The sequence below is a fragment of the Strigops habroptila genome, chromosome 1, assembly GCF_004027225.2.
Source record: "Strigops habroptila isolate Jane chromosome 1, bStrHab1.2.pri, whole genome shotgun sequence".
NCBI lineage: Eukaryota > Metazoa > Chordata > Aves > Psittaciformes > Psittacidae > Strigops > Strigops habroptila.
The window spans coordinates 118,796,181-118,821,946 of record NC_044277.2 but is presented as its reverse complement, the minus strand read 5'-3'; the positions used below and the strand labels follow the sequence as shown (position 1 = coordinate 118,821,946).

Sequence of the window (25,766 nt, the reverse complement as noted above, 5' to 3'; positions counted from 1 at the left end):
GTACAAAGGTCTGCCTGCATCACAGATATGCCGTCCTCTGCCACAAGCAATCATGTCATGTCATACTGCTCAAATTGATCAGTACTCACTTTGAAACAAATTCTTGGCCTTCATTTCTTCTGTCAGAAGGCTATTTATCAGAAGGTTATTACCTTGCTCCCTTAATAATTAGAGAACTTCCTTCAAATATACACCTGACCAACTTACTTATATTTGTTCTTATGTCTTCCTTTTTTTAATTCCTTAAATGAAATCTCCCCATCTCCCTCACAATGACAACAGTGATCTCTGCTGTCAATCTTTGCTTTGAATAAACCAAATACCTTTTAAATTTCCTCTTGGCTCTTCATTCCTTTTATCATCCTATTATCCTTCCTCACTTGGCCTGTTCCTGCCTGAATTCATCCTTCATGAACATCACAACCAGAACTGTGTAATATTTCCTTTTCTGTACTGGAAAATTTCCACTCTCTTAACCCAGCTCTGGAGACTGTGCTTCTCTTTTTCTTCCCCTCACTCCAGCATATCCCACTGGTGGCTCACAGAACACCTGTAACTAATACACCCAAGCCTTCCTCTTCACTTGCTAATTCTTCCTGTGGGGCATGCTGATTCTCTTCTGTGCTGCTAGCTTTGTGTCACCACCAAAAGTCAGCTAAATATTCCTGCTTTTTGTGCTAACATAAAAAAATTAAGTTCTTGCAGGTCCAAGACAGTGCTGCACAAGTAACACCATTCCAGGACAATCTTTTCTCCTATTGGTTCAACCTGCTGATGCTTCCATCTCAGCTGCTGGCAATTCCCACTTCCCCAGCATGCGTCCCAAACACCAACACATGGATTATTTTTCCTTGTTTGATCTCTTTTCCACTCCAGGATAGGTAGTTTTACTGATCATCACCACAACTCATGCAGCTGAAATTAAATAGGCTTAACAACTGTGGAATAAGAACAGGAGTTATTTCAGGATACTGTTTGTACTCTAGTGCATTACTCTGAGCATCCTGCCACTCTCCTCTAGTTGTTAAAAATAAATGCTGAAATACACTTTTTTAATATAACCCAGAAGAAGAATCTCTTACTTCATGACCTGTGTCTGCTGCCTTGGAAACAGCTGCTACGTAATCTTGGGGGTCCAATACAACAACTCATTTTCAAGAAGAAAGCTGGGGAGATTGTCTCTAAATAGAGGACTGAATGAAGAGCGAATTTTTCCTCTCACTGCCGATAAAATGAGGTTTTCAATTACAATGCTTAGCACAGAACAGCCTGCCCAAGGAAACCTATGTAACAATGCTGCCAAGCAATATATGCTCAGCACAGCATTTGTCAAACCATTTCCTCTGCTAAGAGTTAACGTGTCAGTCTTTAAAATGGCTTGCTCTTCTACCACCTTTCCTGATGGAAATGTGAAAAGTGTAACTTACTTCCTTTTACAAAACATCTTGTTGGGACTCTTGACTTCAAATTGACTGCATCAGGGAGAAAACCTGCTTTCTAGAAACTTAAGAAACAGTGACTGTTCTATCATAATTCTGCCTCACTGGAATAAGGAGGTCAAACAGGGAGACAACAATCATAAAATAAAGTGTTAAAAGGTGATTGCAGGGTTTAAAGGCAGCTTAAACAGCCTAGAAGTCTGGAGGCTATTCTAAGGATTCAGGACCCAGCAAATTATTTACTGTTTTATTTGAGATTACACTATCAGGTGATGATGACTGCAATAGACTCTGCTGTGATAAAAGCAAAATCACTACCCTTTTTGTTACAAGAACCAACAGGCAAAGGGCAAATTTTACATGCAGATTGATCAAGAACACATGATCGATGCCAGAAATGTACCCAAAGAGCAGCTTTCTGGATTAACTCTACTGTAAATGCCCGTAACCAAACTCACTCAGTGGTACCAACTGCACCTCTCAGCTTTAACCCATCTTAATCCAATCTGTAATTATCTTACACTGATCCTGAGGAGCATCACAGAATTTCTATTCTTCATAGGAGCTTATTCGCTGTTTTCTTTCAAACATACATGTCTGTTTGCACTTGTCTAAGTACACTGTAAGCACTAAATCATAAATACACCATCTCTTTGTCAGTACCCTAGACAGGAAAGATCCTTTGAGAATATGTTTCCAACATAAAGGTCACTTTGAAAGTTGACTAAAGGCATGAATAAAAAATAAAACATTTAGTCAAGCTCTTTGAGAAGATGATGTTGTCATTACCCTTTACTGTTTGAGTAAGTTCTTCAACTGCTTTTCAACACCATTGTGACACCACACGGGGAGTTTAATGGCAGCTCCTGAGTATATATAGAATCAAAGCCAAAATTCAGCTTACTAACTTAACTTTCAGAAAGTTAGCACAGCAGTCAGAGATTAAGAATCATTACATACTTGGCAAACTGACCTGCTTCCAAATGATGCAGTCACAGGATGATATGTGCAGTGGGCGTATTTTAGCCAACAAAAGCTAGCAAAGTGTCAAGAGCTGCTGAATTTCCTGTTAAGAATTAAGAGCCCCTCCACACACATTTTCTACCACAATATATGGCCCATCTTTTTGTCAGCACAAGCCTTCCTTGAAAAATGAGGGTTGAAAAAAAATCACCTGGCATCATTTCTCATGAAAGGTAAGGAAATTAAAGGAAATGAAAGAAGCTACAAAGAAAGAAGAGCTGATCTGAGGGTCCTATTGGCTAACATGCTTCTAAGTAAAGTGCAATTCCAGTTTTATTCTTGGTGCATGAGCACCATGTAAAAGAGGAGTGTAAAAATGTAGAAGTATGTGAGACAAATGACATTTTTTCTTTAGACATAATCATCCCTCATGGGTGTCATTCCTACTTGTCGATTAATCACTACAGCATGAATATCCCAAGACAAAGCTAAAAATGGAGTCTAATTTTTCACTATATATGACTGAAACAGCCAGTTCATTTCACAGAGGAAAGAAGAGGTTTGTGATCTATTTGGTAGTTGCTTCACAAGGGCAACCTCACCGAATCCAAATGGAAATCTCCGATATTGACTGCAACATACAGTTACGGATTGTGCCAGCCATCAGTAGAAATCTGAAGGTTTAGTAACATGACTGCAAGTGAGCACATTGCCAAGACTTACTGAGTTACCACTTTCTGGCTAAGATAACAGCAACTGAGTAAATATGATGTTCTAGTCATTGCAAACACAAACTAAAATGTATTAGCATAAACCACTTAGTGAAACGTAACTTGCTAAGCCCTTGAAACTTGGCATGTGTGACTGTATGAGCATACCCTCTCTCTTAGCTAGTATAGACAATGCTAGACTTGTAAACAAAGTAAAATCAATAATTCCAATAATTCCAGCAAAAGCAATGGGCACAAGGAGACAACTGCTATCTTTGGAGCTCAAAATCCATCTACTATATAGATGCACAGCTCCTGGTTTATGAAAGTCCATATCTTCCAGTACCTGAAAGTAAACTTACTGGTCTGATTGTCAGCTGCTGCCACATGCGAACTGTTCTCTCTTCTCAGTGTTGCAAGTGAGGTTATCTAAACAGCATTCTATCCAATCATCCATTTAACTGTACTGCTTTGTCTCAGAGTAGAAGTTAAGCTGCGTGGGTCTATCAAATGTTGCAAATGAATTTTTAAATTTTTCTTTTGTCTGAATGGATCCAAAAAACTCTCAAGAGATCAATTTTGCTTAGTTAGATATCTACAGAGGAAATTATCACATTCACATCTCAACCTTGTCATTTGCTCAATGAGAAAAAACACACTGGATGTACGCTCTGAAAGAAAAAGGAAGTTGAAGAAGGTCTATAGCTGCTAGCAGGAAAAGATCAAAAATTCATCACAAAAAGGAGTTTTCATTTCTTCTGTGTTCACAGCTTATTTGCTTTTGTGCACAATAATGCTACTAGACCTGTTACCTAGATTATGCCATTGCTTATGAGTTTTAACACCTAAAATCAAATGCAATCAGAAAAATGTGCGTAGCAGGTGACATCCAAGTAATTCTCAGACCATATATTTAAAGAAAACTAGAAATAGAAAGGACAATCTTTTGCAGCACAAAATCCACATGCTCTTTATAGCACGTGAAACAAGTACAGTCAAGAATCAAAAAAAGTTGCTACTGGGATCCTAACAAAATTATACAAATATTTTAACTTTATTGTATAAATATAAAATATTTATATCCGGGGGGGGGGTGTGTGTCAAAAACCACCAAAACAAAAAAAATCTAATTATTAACATCTGCATGCCTTTGGTTTTCATCACTCATCTTTGAAAATAATGTCATTTTAACTGAATAAGCTTCTAAGATCAAAGTACAGGCTGTGAATGAGCCACGGAAAGATTCTTTGATTTTTTTTTTTTCCCCTATTAATGTCTATAGTCTGATTTTGCTTACACTGTTAACTACACAGGCTTCAAATATTTACTGTGGACAAAATGAAAATCAGCCCATTAGCCAACAAGACACTGTTACACCTCAGCAAAGAACAAGACAGCAAACATAATACGGCTAATTTAAACCGAGGAACAATAGATGAGCAAATGATTACTTACAGATTCTTTTATGTCAATTTCCTTGATTGCACAAGGAAATTTGCCAGAGCAGTTTAATACATCCACAGTTATAAAATCTTTTCTTTTTTCCCCTATTCCATACATAACAACAGCCCCCCACCCAACCAAACCGAATATGAGTCAAATTCACAAAACTGCACTTCAGTCACTGAAATTTTGCTGTCCTCATGGTGCCCAGCGTGGTCCCTGTGAGAAATGCATGAGATCCCTAAACTACATTGCTCAGCAAACAAACAAAATTGACAATAAAAAAAAAATATTACAAACTATCAAGTGACCTAGACACAACTACAGAATGGACTGTGGAGAAGGGATGGTCTAAGGAGATAGCTGTTTTCCTACACCATGTCTGTAGTACAGAGTACTACTGGAAGAAGGGTGTTGCAGCCTACTTAAATCTATGAATAAATCTATCTTGAGAACACATATTACAGCATAAATATCAGGACACTTCTGAGACATACGGTTTTTGTAACCACTCTCCCATCTGCGATCCTTTTCACTCAAATTCTGTAAATGAAGAACAGCCTACAGAGCCATTGCTGGATCATTTGATTTCATACACAGATTTACATCTCAGTTATTTAATTGAAATCCTGAAACCTTTACTCGTAAATATTCTCCTTTGTAATTGAATTCAGGCAGCTACCATATAAAAAATTGTCAGAAATGCTTCTTAATTATTACAATATATGTTTTTAAATAAAGAGAAAATGCAAAACCTAAGTTTCCAACCTAGAGGTTGGACTACCTACTGCTTCTACGAAGACAGCATCAAGGTAGTTGTCAGATACATAAAAGTAACTTCCCATCTGAAGCTTTACTGTGGACTGGTAACACAGATATTTTTACTAAAAAGAAATATTTCAGTTCAGTCAATGATTAAAGACATGATTTCCTAAATAAATGTTTTGCATTTGTACACAGAATTTTGAATTAAAATAAAGAAGTCCCAGTGTGAGGGTTTTTTTTTCCAGTTACAATGTTGAAGAAAACACTAGTATTTGAATTACTGTATTTGAATTACTGGGGTTGTAGACTTTTGTAAACCTACCCAGATCAAACTAGGTTTGAATTCTGAAGATCTCCTTCAAAACATAACAACCTGCATCCAAAAACATTAACAAATATCTATTTCAACTTAAAATTAGTACTTCTCAAAGGCTTGTCATGCTTTCTCTTTTACATCTCTCATGTACTTAATAGCTCTTGGAAATGAACAACAAACGCAGGACAATATCAAACAGTCTCTGTGCTTTCAAAACATGTCTAAATCATGTTTATTTACCTTCTTGTCAGCAAAATTCCTTAATATAGATGTACAGGTTTGCATATTTTCCCTGAATACCAAGCTATCGCGCGAATTATGAAATAAGGGTATAGCTGGTAACACTTTGCCAAACACACTACAGGAAAAAACTCAACAACACAGCCACAGTATACAAGTGACAGGCAATACTTACTATTTATATGTTTCTGAACGAATGTATTCAAAAACATGAGATACGCCCAGCTGGAACTGGTCAGCAATAGGGGTAACCCAAGGATTGTTCTCTGCTTTGAAGACTTGCTTTTGACCAGTCAAATCCAAATTACCTGAAAACGATTAAACCAAACAGCATATGAAGAAAATGTAAAATATGAAAAATTTAAAAGAAATATCCTGCTGTGAATAGCAAACTTTTCATTTGTTTCAGACATTACAACCATAATAAAAGCAAATATTTAATAAAAGCAAATATTTCAGTCTTAGTGGAGAGGAAAAGGACAACATAATAGTTCCCACCATGATGGATGCAGTTCTGCCTGATTAATTTTAGTGCTGCTCCATATTGCTCAACAGGATTGAACTCAGTCCACTCCATAGAGTATTTATCCATCAAATTAGTTTTAAGCAGGGCTTAACAGCACATAGGTGTTGGGCCCTCTCCACCACTTGCACGAGTAAAGGGAGAATGATACTGGCACAGGAGTTTGCTCTGCTGAAGCTTAGCATTGCAAAGCATTTGTCGATCACTGCTCCAAGCACAATGTCACCAAGTGATGCCCAATACATTTTTTGCCTTCCCAGCACCCAGCATTGTTGTTTGTACTGAGATCCCATCACTGATCTGTGGTTATAGTTCTCTATATTGTGAAAAAAAACCCCAAAAAGCGTCATTCCTGCAACATGCCAGTTTTAAGTCCTCCTGTCAGCAGAATAGGTAAGAGACCTATTAGAAGTCTGCTTGGGCACATTTTGTTTATTCATTTTGTAAATATTTATCACCCATAAACAATACAGTACATGCTCTGCTGAAACCTCTCACGACTATGGATACAACAGGCTGAATTTCAGGACTGTCTAGCCATTGAAATATTTTCTTGTGTTCTTTAAATCAAAGTAAGAAATCTGTGCTACATTTTACGTTTATTTTTGTGAATTTTAAGATAAAGAGAGGCCTACACTCCCCCCAGCAATCTAAAGAAATAAAAAAAATAATCTTTAGCTATGGGAAACAAAAGACAAAATTGCAGGGTTTTGAAGACTGACTGAGCCAAGCTGTCAGAGAAATCTGAAATCAACCTGCTGTGATAGCTCTTCAAAATTAAAGGCACTTGTGTAAGCTGCATGAACACACATGCATGCTATGAGAGCTGCTGCAAGCCCTGTGCTTGATGGCCATTTCAGTTGCATGTTCCACATTACAGCTAATTCTTGACGCGCTGCTCTCCATGAAAAGGGTTAACACAATTAAAGACAGACCATTATACTGTGTGAGAAGATGTCATGCATCTCATATCAGCCTATCAACAAGTTACCATTACCTTAGCACGCTCATCTGTCAGCTGTCTGGGGCCTGTTCTTTTGAAATAACAACAGGCAGGGAGCACTTCACCCCTCTGTCAGTCAGATAGCGATTGCCCTCATTGCCTCATGCTTCAGTGCGCCTCGTTAGGAGCCTCACACCCATCTCCTTTATTAAAGGACTTGGCAGCCCTGTTCTAACAAGGATCAGGAAGAAGGATTAAGTACTGTGACAAAGAGGACCTAATAAGCCAGAAACTGGTGTGTCTAAATCTATGCTGGCTCAAGGCGCAGGCTCACACTGCTCGCTATTCAGTTTTCAGGCACAGGCCACCAGGGAAGCAAGCCAGCACTGTGATTAGCTGTAACCCCCTGACCAGTGCTGCTATGAAGATCATGTATCACTCAGGGGCTTGCTTTGCAATTGCAAATTGGATTTTCCATTTTATTACCTGCAAAAAACCCACATACATTGCTTTCCAAAACTACTGATGCTGTAAGCACTCACTTGTAACTACAGCTCTGCAAGTACTGCAACAAGATAAACTGATCAATCTGTGTACAACTAACAACAATAGTTAAATTTGGGGAGGCAAGTGTGGCCCCATAATGGGTCAAATTTAATGTTATTTACAGGAATAAGTCACAATTCCCAAAATCTCAATAGTCAAGGGTCTCAGATGAATCCTCTTGTCCTGAGCTGTGTCAGAAATGTATCACCCAGGGAATGCTGCTGTATGTTTCCATCCCTACAACATAGTGTGCCCACTTCCATTCCACATACCACACGGCCCATTGAAACATCATTAATTGTAATAAATACTATTCTACTACAGCCAAAGAAATCTTACAGCAAAAATGGGGCTGCTCAAGCAAAATGAACTGTAGGTCCCCATGTAATCATTTCATTTCCCTCCATGTTCTGTTTTTCCCCAAAGCACACTGGAGGCAGGTACAGATATTACTTTTTATCTTCAGAGAAAAGAGGCAGGCAAAGGCCCTTAGGGTAAAATTAACCTAATTACAGAGGGAATTGGGGCCGGCTGTAGGACACTCAGGAGTCTCAAGCAGGAGGCTGAAGTCCCAGTAACATCTCAGAAACAGTATGTGCTAGGGTAACCAAACACATGGGTGCCCTGCATGGGTGCTTCTAACCCAATGCACCAAGACAAACCCAGCAGCATGGAAGAGATATTCAAACATGCCTGAAGCAATGGCTGGTACCAGGCTCACCACAGGAGTGCTATGCATCTGGACACCTCACAGAGGTGTCCGTGTCCCTGTCCCTCCCCACCCCCAACTGCCTCCTTGCCTAAGACGTTTTTTATGGCAGCACTGCGCTAAGACATGCTGTTATTCCATCCCTGCAGCACTGGAGCCATGGGCCAGGGAAAAAACCATGGCAGATGCGCCTTCATGCATATTGTCTAACAGCAGCATCAGCAGAACACTATCCTCAGGGCTTTAGGGCTTTATATACTGTTCTGCTACACAGATCACATCAAATCCCTTGGATATTTTTAGTAAGCAAAATACAAAATTGCCTCTAGTAAAAATCCAGTACTGAAGATTCAATCACAAAATATATTAGGGTTGGAGATAGCATTGGTCATTGCTGGTTCATTCTTTCCACATACATCAGCCTATTAAGAAAAAAAAATTGTTTATAATTTCTAAAATTTGGCATAACTAGCGGACTAAAATTGTATTTCTTCATAATGGACTTAAGGTCCTTGCTATTTTGCCATACTGAAAGAGATTACCTCCACTGAAATGCATTAACAGTCAGAGGCCTCTGGTAAGAGGGGAGAAGGCTGTATTTAAGACTAATCAGCACAGCCCCTTTCCTAGATCACAGAAGTGTTTTTCAAATTATTTTTGGGTGCTTCTAAAATTATTCTCATAAATAAATAAATATTAAACCCTACACATCCCAGAACCCAGGTCTAACATGCTTAAATAAACCTTCTAGTTTCTAAGCCTGAAGAGTACATTTTTTAAGCTTTCTATCTCGAACAGACAGATTTTCAAGGAGGAAGAATGCAAAATGGACATATGCTGCTACCAGTGAGCAGACATGGAAAAGAGAACAGTCTGGAAAAGAGCAGAGCAGAGATAAAGGTCTAACAGCTGATTGCTGCAGACAACCTGCACAGAATGACCGAAAGCCTTCTAAAAGGAGCCAGCTGTGTGGCCCCAGAAATACCTGATCTTGGCATTTTTTTTTCCTGTCTCAGCACTCATTGTATCTAAAGATGATCCTGTACCATTAAGTTTGACAGGATCAGTGTGACTGAACTTCTGTGTTTAACCCACCTTAAAAACAAATTGTTCCTGCTTAAATTCAGAGCTTCCACAGCCATAAGTGGATAGAAGGGACACCTGGTGTGACAGTGCGCACACCCATCCTGCAGGTGTTAAAGGGAAAAGGCAGCTATAGTTTCCCTGCACCTCAGTCAATAAATCTTCCTTGTGTTTGAGCTAAAACATGATAGTTAATGTTTCTTGTTATTCTCCTTCAGTGCTGTTGAAATAAAAAGTGGTTTGTGTGAACATTCATATTTTGCTCAACTGCCTGCAAAGGTCAAAAAAGAGCTCATAAAAGCTAATAAAATGCTGCCTCCCGCAGTTGTGTTTGCAGAAAGTGTCAGAGCCAGTGATAATGCTACCTATCACTTTGACCATGGGGGTCTCTCCAGACTTCCCAGGCTCCTGCCCATTCGATCTCAAATGCAAGCTCCTCCTACACACAGCTATAAGCCCTTCATCTTCTTGTGATGTATGATATATGAAGTGTGTAATATTTACCCGAGGTATGTATACTTAAGGTATAGTAAGGTATGAGTAGTGTACATAGGCATTACTTCAATACAAACAAAAGAAACCAGAATGAACACACACCTGACTTGCCCTTTCCACTCGAATGCCCTTTGGCAACCCTTTAAACACTTTCAAAAATTAGAAGGTGAAATAAAGTAATTAAACAACTCTGACATTTGAGAACTGAACATTGGCATTCAGCATAAGAAACATGATCCTAGCTGTAAAATGCCAGATCAACGCTTCTTTGTAATGGTTTAAATTCATCCCTAGTGCAGCTTCATTAAAATTAATGGAAATAATTTTTAGCCTGTATACTGTTGAGTTTCACACCTGTGTCCCATGGATGCTCTGACTTCCAGCCTACACTCCACTGCACTGACCTGAAGGAGAGTCCTCCAGCTGTAACACACCTCTTCTAGCAATTCTTCTTAAGACTGCAATTTAAATGTTCTTTCCCTTTACAACACAAAGGTCTTACTCTCTGTCATACATAAGGATAGGAGGAATGAAATTTATTCTATTTCTTTATTTAGATATAAATACCCTTGAATCCTGTTTTATTAACTGCTAAGTAAAGGACAATCCACTACACTAAATTTAAACTTAGGTTATATGTAAAACTACGTCTGTCCTGGCTTGTTTTAGATTTGCTTTACACTACAGGGCTTATAATTTTTATTACTTCTGTGGCATGTGCTTTGTCTCGATAGAGAGATTGGTTTAAGCATGGGGGTGGAAGAAATATCATGACTATTATGCCATAAAAATGATGCCAAAGCAAGTAATTGTGAATGATGTCTTAAAATCTATGTTAAAAATGGAAATATATATCGATTTCTATACCATGAAGTGTTATCAAAAGCAAATTATTTTTACACCAATCTTAAGCACCTATAAGCTGTGTATTGGTAACTTGTATCATTCCTATAAACAAGATCATCTTGTTTTGAATACCTCTATCACTTCTGAAGTATTAGTAACAGAAGAGTAGATTTAAACCATAGTTATAAAGGAGCAGTAAGACAACAGAGTGCAAAGAGTTCTTCTACGTAAATGAAGTGTGACTCAATCTTTTCGGAACCAGCAGAAATATTCATAAAAATATTCAGTATGATAAACAAATCTACAGCACCATAGCATATGTCGAAAATATACATTTGCTTATTGATGAGTTTCTATGCACTAAAAGAAAATAACCAGTAAATTTAAACCTAGACTGAAGCACCTCCAAAAGATCAATCCCCCAACACTTTTGCTCTCTCACCTCTACATTCTTGTACTGGAGGTCTAACAGTATCACCTGGAGTCACCAGCACTTCAGAGAACACCAAAAGACCATTTGCGGTAGTTTCATGAAACAGGAAAAGGTTTAAGTCTCAGGTAACAAGAAGTCATTTTCAGTACATACAAATAAACCAAACAGATACTCCAGAGCATCCATCAGACAAGAAGCAGGTTTGAAGTCTTCCTCTGACTGCTTTCCTGACCACACAGACAGGAATGTCTGCAGCCTCACCTGTGAGGTTAGACAAGAAGCCCCAGGGTAAGAGAAGGATGAACAAGCAATCTGAAAGCCAAACACTAACACCTAGGCTCACTATCAGTTTTACAGTTATTTTCAGGGACAGAAAACAGGAGTGCAGATACTGTAGTATCACACATAATCCTAACATCTTCCTAGATGTAAATGAGAATTTCCAATAATGAGTTCAGAGATTAGACCCCAGCTTGAATATTCACTTGAATACATTTAACAGTAAATCTCTGTCAGTTCAGTAACTGAAGAGTTTCACAAAGATATTTCAAATGAAAAAACATCTGGCCTGAAAAACATCAGGAGACCGGGGCTCTGTCAGTGGTGTCTTGTTCAAATGGTTCAGCACTGTTAAAATACATTATTTATTTCAGTGCTGAACTGAGCTGCCTTAGCTCTCAAGCATTGCTGCTTCTTCTGCTCATCAACAAGGGAGAAGATGACCTGTGCTTTCTTCTCATGGAGTCAGTGAGGATCAGCAGCTAAGCCTCCTCTCACTCTTCCACAGGTTAAATAAAGACTCTGGTGTGATCCCAGAATAGCTACTGTATTTGCTTTAACTCATAGCAAAAGGACCACAGCTGCTGAAAATAAATAAAGTAAAAGCAGACCAACTAAATCTTGAATTCTTTACCCTTGACTTAAAGGTGAAGTGATACAGAGCGAACTGGTATTACCTCAGCTACCGCTATTACAATTCTGTGGGAAGAGGATTTTACTCCCCAGCACTGTTCCACCTCAACCTTTCATAGAAGAGAGTTTAAAACAAGATGAACTTAGTCCTGGGATATTTACATGAAATTCCAACATCATAGCCAGAATCATTACACCAAAGTGCAATGGGGAGTCTGGCACGAGGAGACTTCCACTCCAGAATGTGTCAGGACAAAAGGTGAAGCCTGGGAAAGATAACAGAATGGATGAAATGCTGAACAACTCCCTTAAACCACATTTCAGATTTTAAGAACAGGCAGAATATAGACCTAACCTGGCTGGGCAAGCTCACATTTCCATATTCAGGTGACTCTCTGGGAACAAGGCGAGAGCCCCAACAATCTCTACCATCACTCCACACAACAAACCTGATCTTAGCAGGACAACTAGTAGAAAGAGTAAATAATACTAATATTCATGGATGAAAGCCTCAAAACAGGAACTTATTCAGTGCAGCACACAAGGCAAACAACATTCTGCAAATGGCCTGTACTTCCACATGACAAATCACGCTGTTTCAACAGCCAAACTCCACCACACAGCCTTCAGGTACCAAGGCAACCAGCCCAGCTGATGCTGTCATGTGGGTAGCTAATGGGAATGGCAGAAGAAACAGCATTTTGACAAAAATCCAAACAATTACTTCAAAATGTTTCCTAGATTTTTCTAAAATTATCACAAATTACTTAAAACTCAATTAAATTAATTTCTCTCACATTCCTCATGTAAGAGATAGACCATTTACTAGAAGACCTACAAGTACTGCTAAGTTTCACTGATTTCATTCTCTGAAAGGTGACACTTTGTGCTGGAAATACCATTTCTCTCACTGCTCTGCGTAACAAATGTCCATTGCTGATGGGGAACATGAGGGGCAAAACCAACAGTCACTGCTAAGTACTCCCAGTGAAGAAACCCAAGAAACACACCATGCAGCAGACAGGTTTTAGAACAAAGAGAATTAACATGATGTCAAAATAGTTTAACATTAAAAATGTTTTAATGGCACAGGAAGTATTACAGGCTCAGAAAATCGACGTCCCAATTTATTTTGAAGTATATGTCACATTTTTTCCAACCTCAGAAACTCCCCTGGGATTCTCAATTACATGGGAATTCAGCAGAGCATTATCTCTTTGAAGGGTCCAAAATCTAGTTAATTTAAAAAGGAGAGTTCAAAAAGGATGCACCATACTGCTTTTGCCCCACACCTTTGAAACTTCCATTCAAACACGGGTTGCCAAGTACTCAGAAAAGCGAAACCACTTTTAAGTACTATGAAACATGTAAAATGAACCAAATTTAACAACAAATATAACATTTGCTCAGATTGGCTCTAATTATGGTTCTCTTACCTACCATAGCTCCAACTGAACAGACGAAATATTTGCTGACAGAGACATCATTATTATACTGATGGTACTTATAATCAGGGTAAGTACAGTCAACATTAGGAGAGCCTACACACACAGTAGTCATCTGAGAAGCAACAGTAGGACTTGCATATTTTAAAAACTAATGTAAGATCAAATTTGAATCTTGGGAAGAATCTTTGGCAAGAATTACAGCAGTATAAGGAAATGAATGCCTGTGGTGTAAATCTAAATGATGGGCTACAGAAAACATCTTTCTTTGTATAATGAAACTGCGAAGTTGTCATCTCTTCCCATACACCTTAACTCCCACCGAGTACTTGGGAATCAGCCTGGTCTCCAACTACATAAAAAGTGGTGGGTTTTGGTTGTGGAATTTTTGTGTGTTTGTTTTTTAACTTGAAATAAGCCTAAAATGAAAACCACGATTAGAATATTCACAAATGTTCAGAGATGCTTTTCTTACATAAATAATCTGTTTGTGACTTATCTTCTATGTAGATTTTTCTACTATTCCTTAACTAATAACTGCTACATCAGTAGTCCTAGAAAACAAGTTATTTATCCACTGGGAAGTTTAGTATAGCTCTTTGCTTTCTCACACCACCTTTGCCTTAGTTCCAAAAGTAGAAACAGGGAATTTTTTCTCTTAAATTGCAGTATCAATTAGTTGTTCCAGCTCAAAGCTGGTGTCTAAAGAGCCCCAGGATGCTCAGGCTTCCAACAAGCACAGGAGACCTGTATTTGTAGGTGAGGAGCGTGGTGTTGTGACACAGGTAGAGTGCAGTGACAGTTCACTGAAATAAGAGAAGTTTGGTGTTTATGTTAAGCATATTTAGAAAAGAAATACCTTTCGTGAAATAAGTGATTCCTATGTTTGCTCATGCCTGTTATAATTACCTAAGTAAACTGCGATTTTGATTAATATTAATTTGAACAAACAACTGCAGCAACTACTTTGCGCAATATAATATTCACTCACAAATTCTCGAGTAATTTCAAAAGCTTAAATTTTAAGATGTCTTCTTGTGAAGGAAATGCTGCGACTTTGGCATGATTTCTTGAACCTCACATTTAAAGCCAGTCTTTTGTCCACAGAAGATAATTTAGCTGTTCAAAACTAAAAAATGATGAAAGAATTACTTATCCATTCTGCCATACAGATTTAATTTATGAAATGTTCCACTGTCCTTGAGAAGGAACATGGCTACTTACACCATCAAGGTTTTTTTTCCTTTTTTAAAAAGCTTGAATTTTCCACTTTTGAAGTATGTACCTAACTTCACACTTTTGCTAATTTCTCCCTTTACCTGAGAAAATTATTTGATAAACTAGAACAGTATTGAATAGTATACTTAAAAGCTACTGATGCCAACATTCAGTTTTGGAAAAAGAGGATGGTAATTAAAAATGCATCCTTAGAAATTACTGTTCTTCCCATACGCATAAACACGAGCAAACTCCCTGTATGTGTGCACACACATGTGTGTTGGCAGCAGGATAAAGAATGCAGTCAACATTAGAATCTGGGGTTTTTAAATCATGCCGTTTGTTTTCACAGCAAAACCACTAGTTACATTCTCTGGGTGGCTATTTACATTTAGCTACAACTTTGTGAATATTCTGAACCATATACTGCTCTTACATTCCTGACTGTGATAAGAAAATCTCTTACATGGCACATATGGGTCCATCCAGATGACCATACAATGAACTTAAAACACTACAATTGATCTTACTAATTGCATCTGCCACTTTATGTGGTTCATGTTTCTACTCGGCTTTCTTTCCAAGCACCGTTCCAATTGTTAAATGGTCAGAATACACAAAGTGACAGATTTAGTGCTTCCCTGGCAATTTATATAACTGACTGCAACTCTGTTGTTGCTGTGAATCATGATTTATTTGTCTCGCAATGCAGCACATAACCTTTTAAATGCTAGGAAAAAAAATGCCAGTGCCTCTTTAAAGTTTATATATGACTGCCCACCACCATTCCTCATGAACGGAGTTTTGAGAGACAAATGATAAAAACAAGCTGCAAATTCCACCCACCTACTCCTGGTCATTTCCTGTGTTCATCACTCACACGTACTGTATTTACAGACAAGCACCCTCACCCAGAACACCAGTGCACTCTCTTAGTTCCTGCATTTCCTCCTAGGCAGGAGTATTTCTCTTAAATTAGCAATAGGTGTTCTCTGGTAAACACAGAGGAGGAGAATACTGGTTTCTCCCAGCCCTCTTACTGGCGTGTGCCACACAAAATCACTAGGTGAGATTAAGAGCAGACTGTAGTGTTTTATTTATTGGTATTTCTCTCCACTCCAAAACTAGGATCCCAATGCCTGTCTGTGGCCTTTTCTCATACCTGACACTCCATATTTTCTTCTGCACTTATTTCCATTACCTGTAAAAACCAGCTTCATGTACTCTCCCCCACTGCCTTCTCCTCATTCAAGCACACTGTTTTATTCTGGTGTTTTATATTGAGCCAATGTCCGTGGTAAATTAACATCTAATGACTCATTGCTGTCCACCAGTGCCAATCAAAAGCCTTTAGTGCCTTTAATTATGAAAGTTATAATGAGAGAGGAAAGATTGTTTACTTTAAAATGGAACTGCTGTATCTCCAATTAATGCAAATAAGACCTGCTCATTGAAAAGCTATTTATCCAACATGCACAGCACAAAGTATTTGGACAGCTCTTCTTACATTATAATTCAATTTTAAAAATTTAGGAGGGAGAACTCAGACAACAGATAAAATTGGTTTTCCCTCAGATGGTAACTATGGAATTAGCAGTCCATGCATTAGGGTGCAACATTCACATACCGCCTTTACACTGGCAGACTTAAAACTGTCTGCAAAGGCGTGCTTCTCTAAATTGCCTTAGTTTGCTGAAGGGAAAACAAGGCTGCAGAGATGAAGTAACTTTTTCTAATCATTCAGAAGATTCATGCTTGCCTGTGACCTGCTCCTACCTGATCTCAAACAAGCCCTCCAAAGCCCAGCCTAGTGCTCTGTTTACTAAAATCCATTCCCTAAGTGTTTGTCTAGATGTTTAATAAGCAAGAACATTGCTTTGCAAAGTAAATATGCTTGCAAATCGCGTAAGTTACAAATCTAGACTTCAGTGCAATGTTTTCTGGAAATATACCCCAAAATCTAGGTTTTTAAGTGTCCGAGATAGTTCTAGCACTATACATGGCATAGAGTGCAACAGAAATTACGCCAACCGATCATGAATGAAAGAGTAAGACCATAAAATGAAAACCTGGTAAATTAATACATTAAAGAAAAGTATCATTTATAGAATAGCATTTGAGTAATAAAGAACAAAGCTGACAAGGATTTAAGCTGTGCCAATGCAGCTCATCCTGATCAGGTAGGAAAAAATTACAAGCCCTTTTTCTATGAGATTTTTAGATTGTTCTAGAATGCAAACAAATGTTAACTAAAAGACAAAATGCTTCCCTTGGCCATCCCAAGTTTTGCAGGTCAGTGAAAAATAAACATAATGAATTTTGTTTCAAACATTTCTCTTTGTTTTGGACAATGATGGTAAAACCATTTAAAGTGAATTTGCTGTTATGCTTGCAAGGCAGGAGCATGTTTAGAACATTTAATTAGCCACAGAGAGTGGTTAGACTCTGTGACGCATTGAACTTCCACTATCTGGAAAAAGGCTATAACTGAGGAAGGTACAGAAAAGCAAATTTACACATACTACGTGCTTCTGAATGTTATTGCTGTTGAAAGAAACTTTATGAATAAATATGACTTTGACGAAAAGCTAAAGAAAGTATACCTGTGTCAAGGAATAAACATCTGAGATTAAGAAAATGAGAGCGACTATCATCTACTAGGGGTGAGGCAGAATACTCAGCATCATATAGTCCACTATATTGATAAAGACAAAAAACCCCATGTTGGGAAAACAAATAAGAATCAAAACAAACATCTTCCCCCACCTCACAGAAAAAGCACTTTCCTTTGCACACAAACAAAAGAGCACACACTGCAGACTCTCACATTTATGCACACAGCTGACACAGTCTCTAACGGGTCGAAGCAACTTCTTTTGACAATAGATCATTTCACTTTATGATGCTTCAGTCATCAGCTTTCTGAGTTTTGGAGAACCATTACTTGGAAGATAACAGTAGAAACAAAGAAACTTCTCTATGTAACAGTCCACAATAACATGAAATAAGGAATCAACCCTGTGTAACAAGGGGCTCAATGACAGGTAATTGAAGCAACTACAGTATTCTGAATAAAAATATTTTTTAAAGATTGTATAAGAGATTTGAGGCCAAATTCTGGCCTGGGACAAACAGGGACAACCTCTATTGAAGTTAATGCCCCTCACGTAAAAATGGAATACTGCAATGCAAATTCAGTACGTATTCAAAATCAATACGTTTCAAAGAAAAACGCCATAGGCTGGAAAGAAGCCACTTGTAATCATATTTAAATGGCCAACGCCACAAAATATATCAACCAGCTCCACTGCTTTAAGTGAAAGACATGTCACCTCGCTAAGAAAGGTAGGTTACTGAAACAGAAAAACAAAAAATTCCTTTAATTTAGCTGTATTTTACTCTTACTGATCAAACTTCCATTTTTACAGGAACAGTCACAAAAAAGCCACTTATGCTACTGTCATTTTTGCTTAATCTAATTTTGACTAGTCCAAAAACTGTTCTCAAAACCCAGCCAGAGACAAGAATAGCTTTGCAGACCCTGTATTTATTATATGTTATATAAAGCAAGATGCTATATACAAATTGGAAGTGAGGTGTACTAATACACAAGGAAAATGTAACATGTAAAAAACTAGTAAAACCAAGCACACATCATCATCTGGCTTATTCTGCATATCCAGTAGCAGTGAAAATGTGAGTGTTTCTCAGGGGAAAGCAAGTATTAGCAGCAATGACAACTTAAGCATAATCATTTCCTAGAGTTTAACAACTGGTTTCATTTCAGAGGAAACACAGTGCACCATTATCATTATTATTCAAATAAATAAATAATCATCCATAATCTTACCTAGTTCTGGGGGCAGCACAGTAAGACGATTTCCCTGGATATGAAGTTCTTTAAGCTGAGTGAGCTCACCAATTTCTTTGGGCAGTGATATCAGGTCATTGTCTCTAAGACTCAGCTAAGAGTGAATATAAAGTAGTCAGAACAATATCAGTTACCATAAAGCAGCCTAAACCAGAACTGTACTCCCTCTGCCCCTACTTTTCTCCTAGACACTCAATTCTTTCAATTTATTTACAAGTGTCTACTGGTAAACAAGAAACAGTTCCAGGTGTAGTGGTCTATTCCTGCAAACATACCCTACTACTCCTCAAATTGACTGGATTCTATTCCTACAAGTGTTGCAAAAGTGCATCGATTTTCCAAGAATTTAGATAAATTACTTACTATCTGCAACTTTGTGAGCTTCCCAATATCTGGCGGCAGGATTTCAAAATCGTTGTCACTTAGATAGAGTGCACGCAGGGTGGCTGCAAATTAAATAGCAATATATAAACAGGGTGGCATATAACCCAACCATTTGAGGTCTAATCAATAAAAAGGAGTCAGGTTTGATTAATAACCCTGACTTGGTGAAAAGCCTTTAACATACTCAGGGCTCACAATAATAACAAGCAGGTCAAACTTAGATTTACTGGCTTATTGTATTGTTGGCAAGTTCAGGAAAACATCTATATTTGAAAGGAATGGCACAATTAACAATTTCTACAATAGTAGACTCTGGCAGGTTCTGGCATATGGTCTTGATGCCTAGCTGTCAGAACACAGTCATTACTCTTTATTGCCTCTGACTCTTATTTATTAAATCAATTTGCATCATAAACAAACATTTAAAAACAATCATCTGAGTTTTTTTGACAAACATCTATATCAAGCTCTATAAAAAGCACAGCCTAACACTAGGAAAGAGAGCTTAAGAGAGCAATATAGAAGACTCAAGCTGTATAATTTGTAATTTCCATGCTTAGTCTCTACGAAATTCAGAGAAAAAGAGATGACCCAGCACAACCACGTAGCTTGCTATTACTGAACGAGCATACCTGACAGTTTGGAAAACAAAAATTAAAATGGGGACTCACAAAGAACTGTTGGGCACAGCGGGAAGGAAGGTGCACAGGTCAGCAAAAACTCTCCTCCCCACGATCCCACTTGCCTTACACAGTTTACTCCTCCTCCTCCTCCTTTCATTTCATTAAATGTGACCACTTTTAATAACGCTGACTAAAAATTTCCCTCTGCCAGGTTACAATCGCAAAATCGCTCAGGCAGCAGCACTCCTTCCTCTCCCCTCACCTGTCACTTTTGCTGCTAAATGCACTGATCATGAAGCCACCTCAGCAGAGCACACTGAAAAGACCAGTAAGGTAGCACAGTCACTGAGATCCAGAAAGTGCCAGGACTGAAGTTGCTTAGGCAACCACAAGGCAGCCCTTTTGCACATAGGCATTGCAATACCTTTATTTTAACTGAGTATTTTTAACATGTGCAAAGGTCAGCTTAGCTCTACCATTCCTGTGCCAAGCTTGCAACCTTAGCATATTTTTTAACATACTGGACACTTCAATATCCACATGCTGTTAAAACTATTTCAGTAATGAACCATCAGGAACACTGTTGTTTCCAGAGTTGATGCACAACAGTTGCCTTGCAAAACAGTTTACTTTCCCCTGAGGCTTGCAAGCTTCCATGAAGTTTTAACTGAGTTCTGGACCCAAGGAAATATTACTCAGAAGAAAACTAATATACCATTACTAACCAAGTCTTCTCATGTCCAATGGTGGCAGGTAACTCTATATCAGTGATAAATATTGCTGAGCAATGTAGAAAAATTCAAGAGATACTGAAAGAAAAACATAAATATCACAATAATTCTGTTGGAGTTCGGTCTCCATTAAATAAATTTCAACTGCAGAAAGCAAAGCATCATATCATGAAGATTTGTAGGGTTTTTAGAAAAGTTTCTTACTCAGATAGAAGAAGTTCCCTGGTAGAGAGTTTTCATTTAAATTGTTGTAAGTCAAGTCAAGAACCTCTAGAGCTGGTAAAGAGCCAAATCCCCTTGGCAAGGTGTTTAACCTGTTCATGCTGTAGGGAAAGAGGGAAAAGAAAACAGAACACAACATCAGTATTAAATTTATCTAGCAGGAATAATATAAACAACAAGAGCTTAACTTCTAAAAAATGTAATCTACACCAAGCTTCACTTTTATTTTGAAAAGGGCTTGATGTTAAAAAACACTGAACAAGACTTTTGCAATGCAGATTTTATTAATCTCTCTTTCCCATAAATACGCCCAAAATTTAAGCACTCACAAAGGATCCTGTCTGTTATGTCAATCAACAGCCACACCTCGAACATGAAGCACAAGGGAGAGAGGTGTCACAACACTATGCTCAGCTTAAAGAGTATGCTACAGAGAAAGCTGGCTCTTGGTAGATGACCTAACTTCTGGATAAACTACAAATAACCCTTTTGCACACCGTCTTGACCATCTGTCATCCACCATACCACATAGTTCTTCACTACAGTACCAAATACAAAGAGGAATACCTCAGCTGCACAGTATTCATGTTCACTGATAATTGCTGCTTAAACCCCTTCCTAAGAACAGCAAATTTGTATCACTTGATAACTTGATGCACATGGAGCACAAAACAAATGTCAGTCCTCTGACTGATGGGGCTTAGTCTAAATAGAGCTCTTTCAGCCAGTCTTGGAGGGTTTAGGGTAACAGCTGGAAGAACACAGGGAAAGCTAACAGAAGGAAAAGGTTTCTCTGATAACCTAAAGCAGACAAGCTACAGAAAACAGCGACTTCCCTCTGACTTCAAAGGACTTGAACAAGGTGATCCAGAGAATCACTAGAGCTGCTGCAGTGACAAAGAAAGGCAAGAAGCTGGAGACTGTATTCATAGAACTTTGCTGTTTGTGTATGAGCTAGAGCTCTGGCTGCTTATACAAACAGAAAAGAAATACTAGCTTATTATTCATACCATCCCAGTTGCATGTACACCAAACATATAGCTTGTATGTATGGATCTTGCCTCAGTTGTCACCTGGGTTTGAAAACGGAACAGAGAAGATAGGCATCTTCAGGAAGAGCACGTAGTGGGAGCTATTTTGAAAAACTGGATTTTATTCTTATGTGATGATTAGAAATAGTCATGACCCCTCGTGTTATCTCTAAACATATTCTGAATTCGACTCTCCCTCTGATGCAGAAGTGATAAATAGCAATAACCACAACCGGAGTCAAGAGAAGACGTAATGTGAACGTATGGAATGTGATGTAACACTAAACACTGAAAATTAAAAGTATTGACAAAGTTGGTACTCAAAAATAATAAAGATCTCTAAGGCCTTCCCTCCCCCATGTAATATTTGTCAAACACTTGCTATACTATGGGATAGATTCTATGAAATACATCTGTAGGACAGATAATAAGCCCATCTTCTAAAAGTTCTTCAGACACTGAATTAAACACAAGAGCAGCTGCACCTCCAGACTAAGCATGACAACTGCAAGTGAGCAGAAGCAGGAGCAGCACATACAACATTTATTTTACAGGCTTTCACATACTAACTTCACCTTTCTTCTCCCACTTCTGCATAAGCCAGCCCCACTAGAACAAGATCCTGTAGAGATCAGCCCTCTGTAGCTACACTCTAGATGAAATCTTCTTCCTCGTTACCCTCTCTAAGAAGTCCTACCAGAGATATGCACCTAGTATAACTGTTGTAGTAGTACCTAATACAGAAAGGCATTCTCCATTACTACTACTGCAGACTTGTCACTGTCTATAAAGCTGTTTTTATATCAAAAAAGACTGAAGAAAGCAGCTCCTCTTTCACTAGTAAAAAGAGTAAGTGGCCCTGACAGCCTTCCATTTTGTAAGCATGAAACAGGGAGAGAAGGAGTGTTCTCCCTGTTGACAACAGGCGGTATGGTATTTATTCTTTGGCATGGAAAAAGAACCAGCTGAAAGGCCTTGCCCAGCACTACGCAGCCCTGCAGAAGTTCAAACACTGAGCTTGTACCACAACAACCAGATCACATCTACCTTCCAAATTTTTAAGTTTTCTTTTAATCTTTCAGTGCAGCAGCATACCTTCCCACTTCATTCACCCCATCATTTGACCCTTCTGCACCAAACTCCTCCCCAGAATAATCTAAGCTCTTATTCAAGCTTCTCCTCTGCTCCAGAGGGCTGTTTTGATGCCCTATGTGTACAATGCACTGTAGATGACACGAGGGTTTCTGGGCTACCCCCGGCAAACTACCGCGGCAGAAACAGTTTCTTCTTCACTGACTCCATCGACCTCTGAAGCAGAACTTATTTTGCAGAGCTAAAGCTGGACTGTTAATCCTGTACCTTGAAGATAACAGGTGAGGAGAGTATTAAAAAGGAAGAGCATTTACTCTACAAGATCCTGGGCTACATGAAGGTGGCAACTGTGGTTCCAGACCTAAATGTCTGCTGATCTTAACCAAGTGGACTTTTACACTGCTTTTTTTCCATTAATGAAGACCAGTATTTGAACTACGCTAACACTTGTCACTGCTTTAATCCAGGGAAAGAGACCAACTTCTTCCCTCTACATGGAGGGAACTGCAACACATCTATATGCAATTTCCAAAACATGGATTCAACATCTAAAATATACAGCATTCCAATCATGAAGCAATATTTGCTCTGAAAAGCAATTCAAGCAAATATTAAGACATGCTAGAGATCTAAAGCGATCAAATAAAGACCAAAGACAATAGATCATCATGAAAACATTTATCGGCATCCAACAGTTCAAGATGCAATTCAATTATCAGCACTGTACAAAAGAATCTAAAGCAGGATAGAGAGAGCCTATCCAAAAATCCTTCGGTATTTAAAATAGTAAAAAAACCCCTCAGTTTAAGGTGTTCAGAAGTTTGAACTTATAAACCACAAACATTCTTTCTATGAGAAGGCTATACAGCTAGAGCTTACCCCTACCAGCGCTTTCTTAAGTAGTTACACTTTAATATACCCACTTAGTAAAGAAGGTTCTGTGCTTCACATTTGTTTTCTTAATTCAAGAAAACCTTCTGCAATAATAAAGTGTCACCAACTCCACTGAAGCAGCAACCACAGAACTAAAAGAAAGTTGCTAGTGAAGTAAAATTCAGTAATTGTTAAGTTTGACTTCAGTAGTAGATGAATGCAAGTCGCTGTTGCCCTTAACTCTGGTACACTGGTTACCATTTCAGTGCTTGATCATGTAAGCATCCAATTATCCAGGACACTAGATAAACACTCTGAAGCCATAATTGCCAAGTTATGCTCACAAACACTTCCAACAAGAAACTTAAATAGCAAAAAGTAAGAAGTTCCAGGTTCAGTGGTGACAACATCTGACAGTACCTCTACTTCAGCAAATCTTTGCATTACGATACGCACCCAAGATTCAGGTGTTTGAGCTTCTGAAGGCTGCTAATCTGTGTAGGCAGCTCCTCAATCTGGTTGTTGAAAAAGTTGAGCACTTCTATGTTTCTCAGGTCTGCAATGTTTGCTGGCACAGCTGTGGGAAAAATTTCACAGTGAGACACTGCAATTAGAGCAAGCTACCTAGACAGACTGTAGACAACACTAGCACCTGTCTTTTGCTCTGTATGTACAGTGGCTGACAGTAGAAACAGCATCTAATAGCTACTGCAACAAAAGCAAAGTTTGTATCAAAAAAGCCTCCTGTCTGGAATCCGTTCTCATTGCTGAGAGCAGTCACTTTGTGCTCTTCAGAAAATTACTGCCAGTATTGTAAGATATTTTGACTAACACCATTGCAGAGAGAGGCAAGGACAACTCATAAATGCTCTCACAGACTAACAAAGAGAAGCAGGCCATCCTCCGGGTCCACACAGGTCTCAAAAGAACAGAGCCTAAGAGATTTGGATCTTCTCATTAAGCTGAAAAAACGAATGATGTAATTACATCAAGACAACAGTTTTATTAAAGGTCTTTAACAGCAAACATGAAATAAAAGTTTTTAGCAATGGCCCATTCTACTTACTGCTTAAATAATCTAGTATCTGAGTTCTTGTACATTTAAGATACAGCAAAATTAAGTTCAGCCCTAAAAGATGAATTATTTAGCCAAGCTTACTTTCAGTTACCTCCCATGAGTGAATAGCTAACTGATCAACACGCATACATGGCTACATTGGATTTCCAACAAATCAATACCTGGTTATTATCTAGAAACACAAAAAATAAGGCAGAAGTACAATATGAATATGCCTGTGCAAATAAGGTTAAAAAGCTATGTAGATTTGCATCTTCTCCCCCTTAAAACTTCATGAGATTTAAGCAGACAGATGAGGTTTACATAAAAGGAGGCTGGCAAATCACTTGCACTGAAGCTTGCACCTGTGTTCAATATTCACCTTGGTTCAGTCTCAATTTTGACTGCACTGGGAACCTATAGAGTGCACATCTAGATAATTAGAAGATTTTATGAGGCCATGATTTTCTTTTATTTGTTGGCATGAGGCAATCTCAGTCTTAAAATGAAGTCAATGTTTACAAAGCAGAACATTATAGTATGTCACATTTACTAGATTATAAGTCTAGTTACACTGTGAACAGTAACGGGATCCCTAACACTAATTGCACTACATAAATATTACTGTTGAGGGTCATATTCACTGCAGGAGATTTTTAGCAGACTTTTTTTATAAAGTCATTAAGGCAAATCTGAACATTTAAAAGCCCTCCCCTTGTGGCATTTTCCAACTGGTCCATGTGTATGTGTCATTCAATGACAGCAAGAATTACGTCCCTTCAGAAAGTAACGGGTAATGCACTACCATTGTTGTTTTAAATTATTCCCTAACAGAAGTTAACTGAGGATTTTA

At 38.4% G+C, this 25,766-nt stretch overlaps 1 protein-coding gene across 2 annotated transcripts in view; it reads right to left on the bottom strand.

Annotated features, from left to right (window-relative positions):
* The window catches only part of RSU1 (Ras suppressor protein 1), a 106,232-nt gene that overhangs the window by 55,034 nt on the left and 25,432 nt on the right, over positions 1-25,766 (bottom strand). For both annotated transcript variants that reach the window (XM_030504132.1, XM_030504047.1), the window contains exons 4-8: positions 24,313-24,433; positions 20,843-20,961; positions 19,264-19,346; positions 18,880-18,994; positions 6,052-6,184 (exon numbers count right to left, since the gene is read on the bottom strand). In XM_030504132.1, the coding sequence (XP_030359992.1) occupies positions 6,052-6,184; positions 18,880-18,994; positions 19,264-19,346; positions 20,843-20,961; positions 24,313-24,433 (571 nt within the window). The remainder of the gene's footprint in view (positions 1-6,051; positions 6,185-18,879; positions 18,995-19,263; positions 19,347-20,842; positions 20,962-24,312; positions 24,434-25,766) is intronic.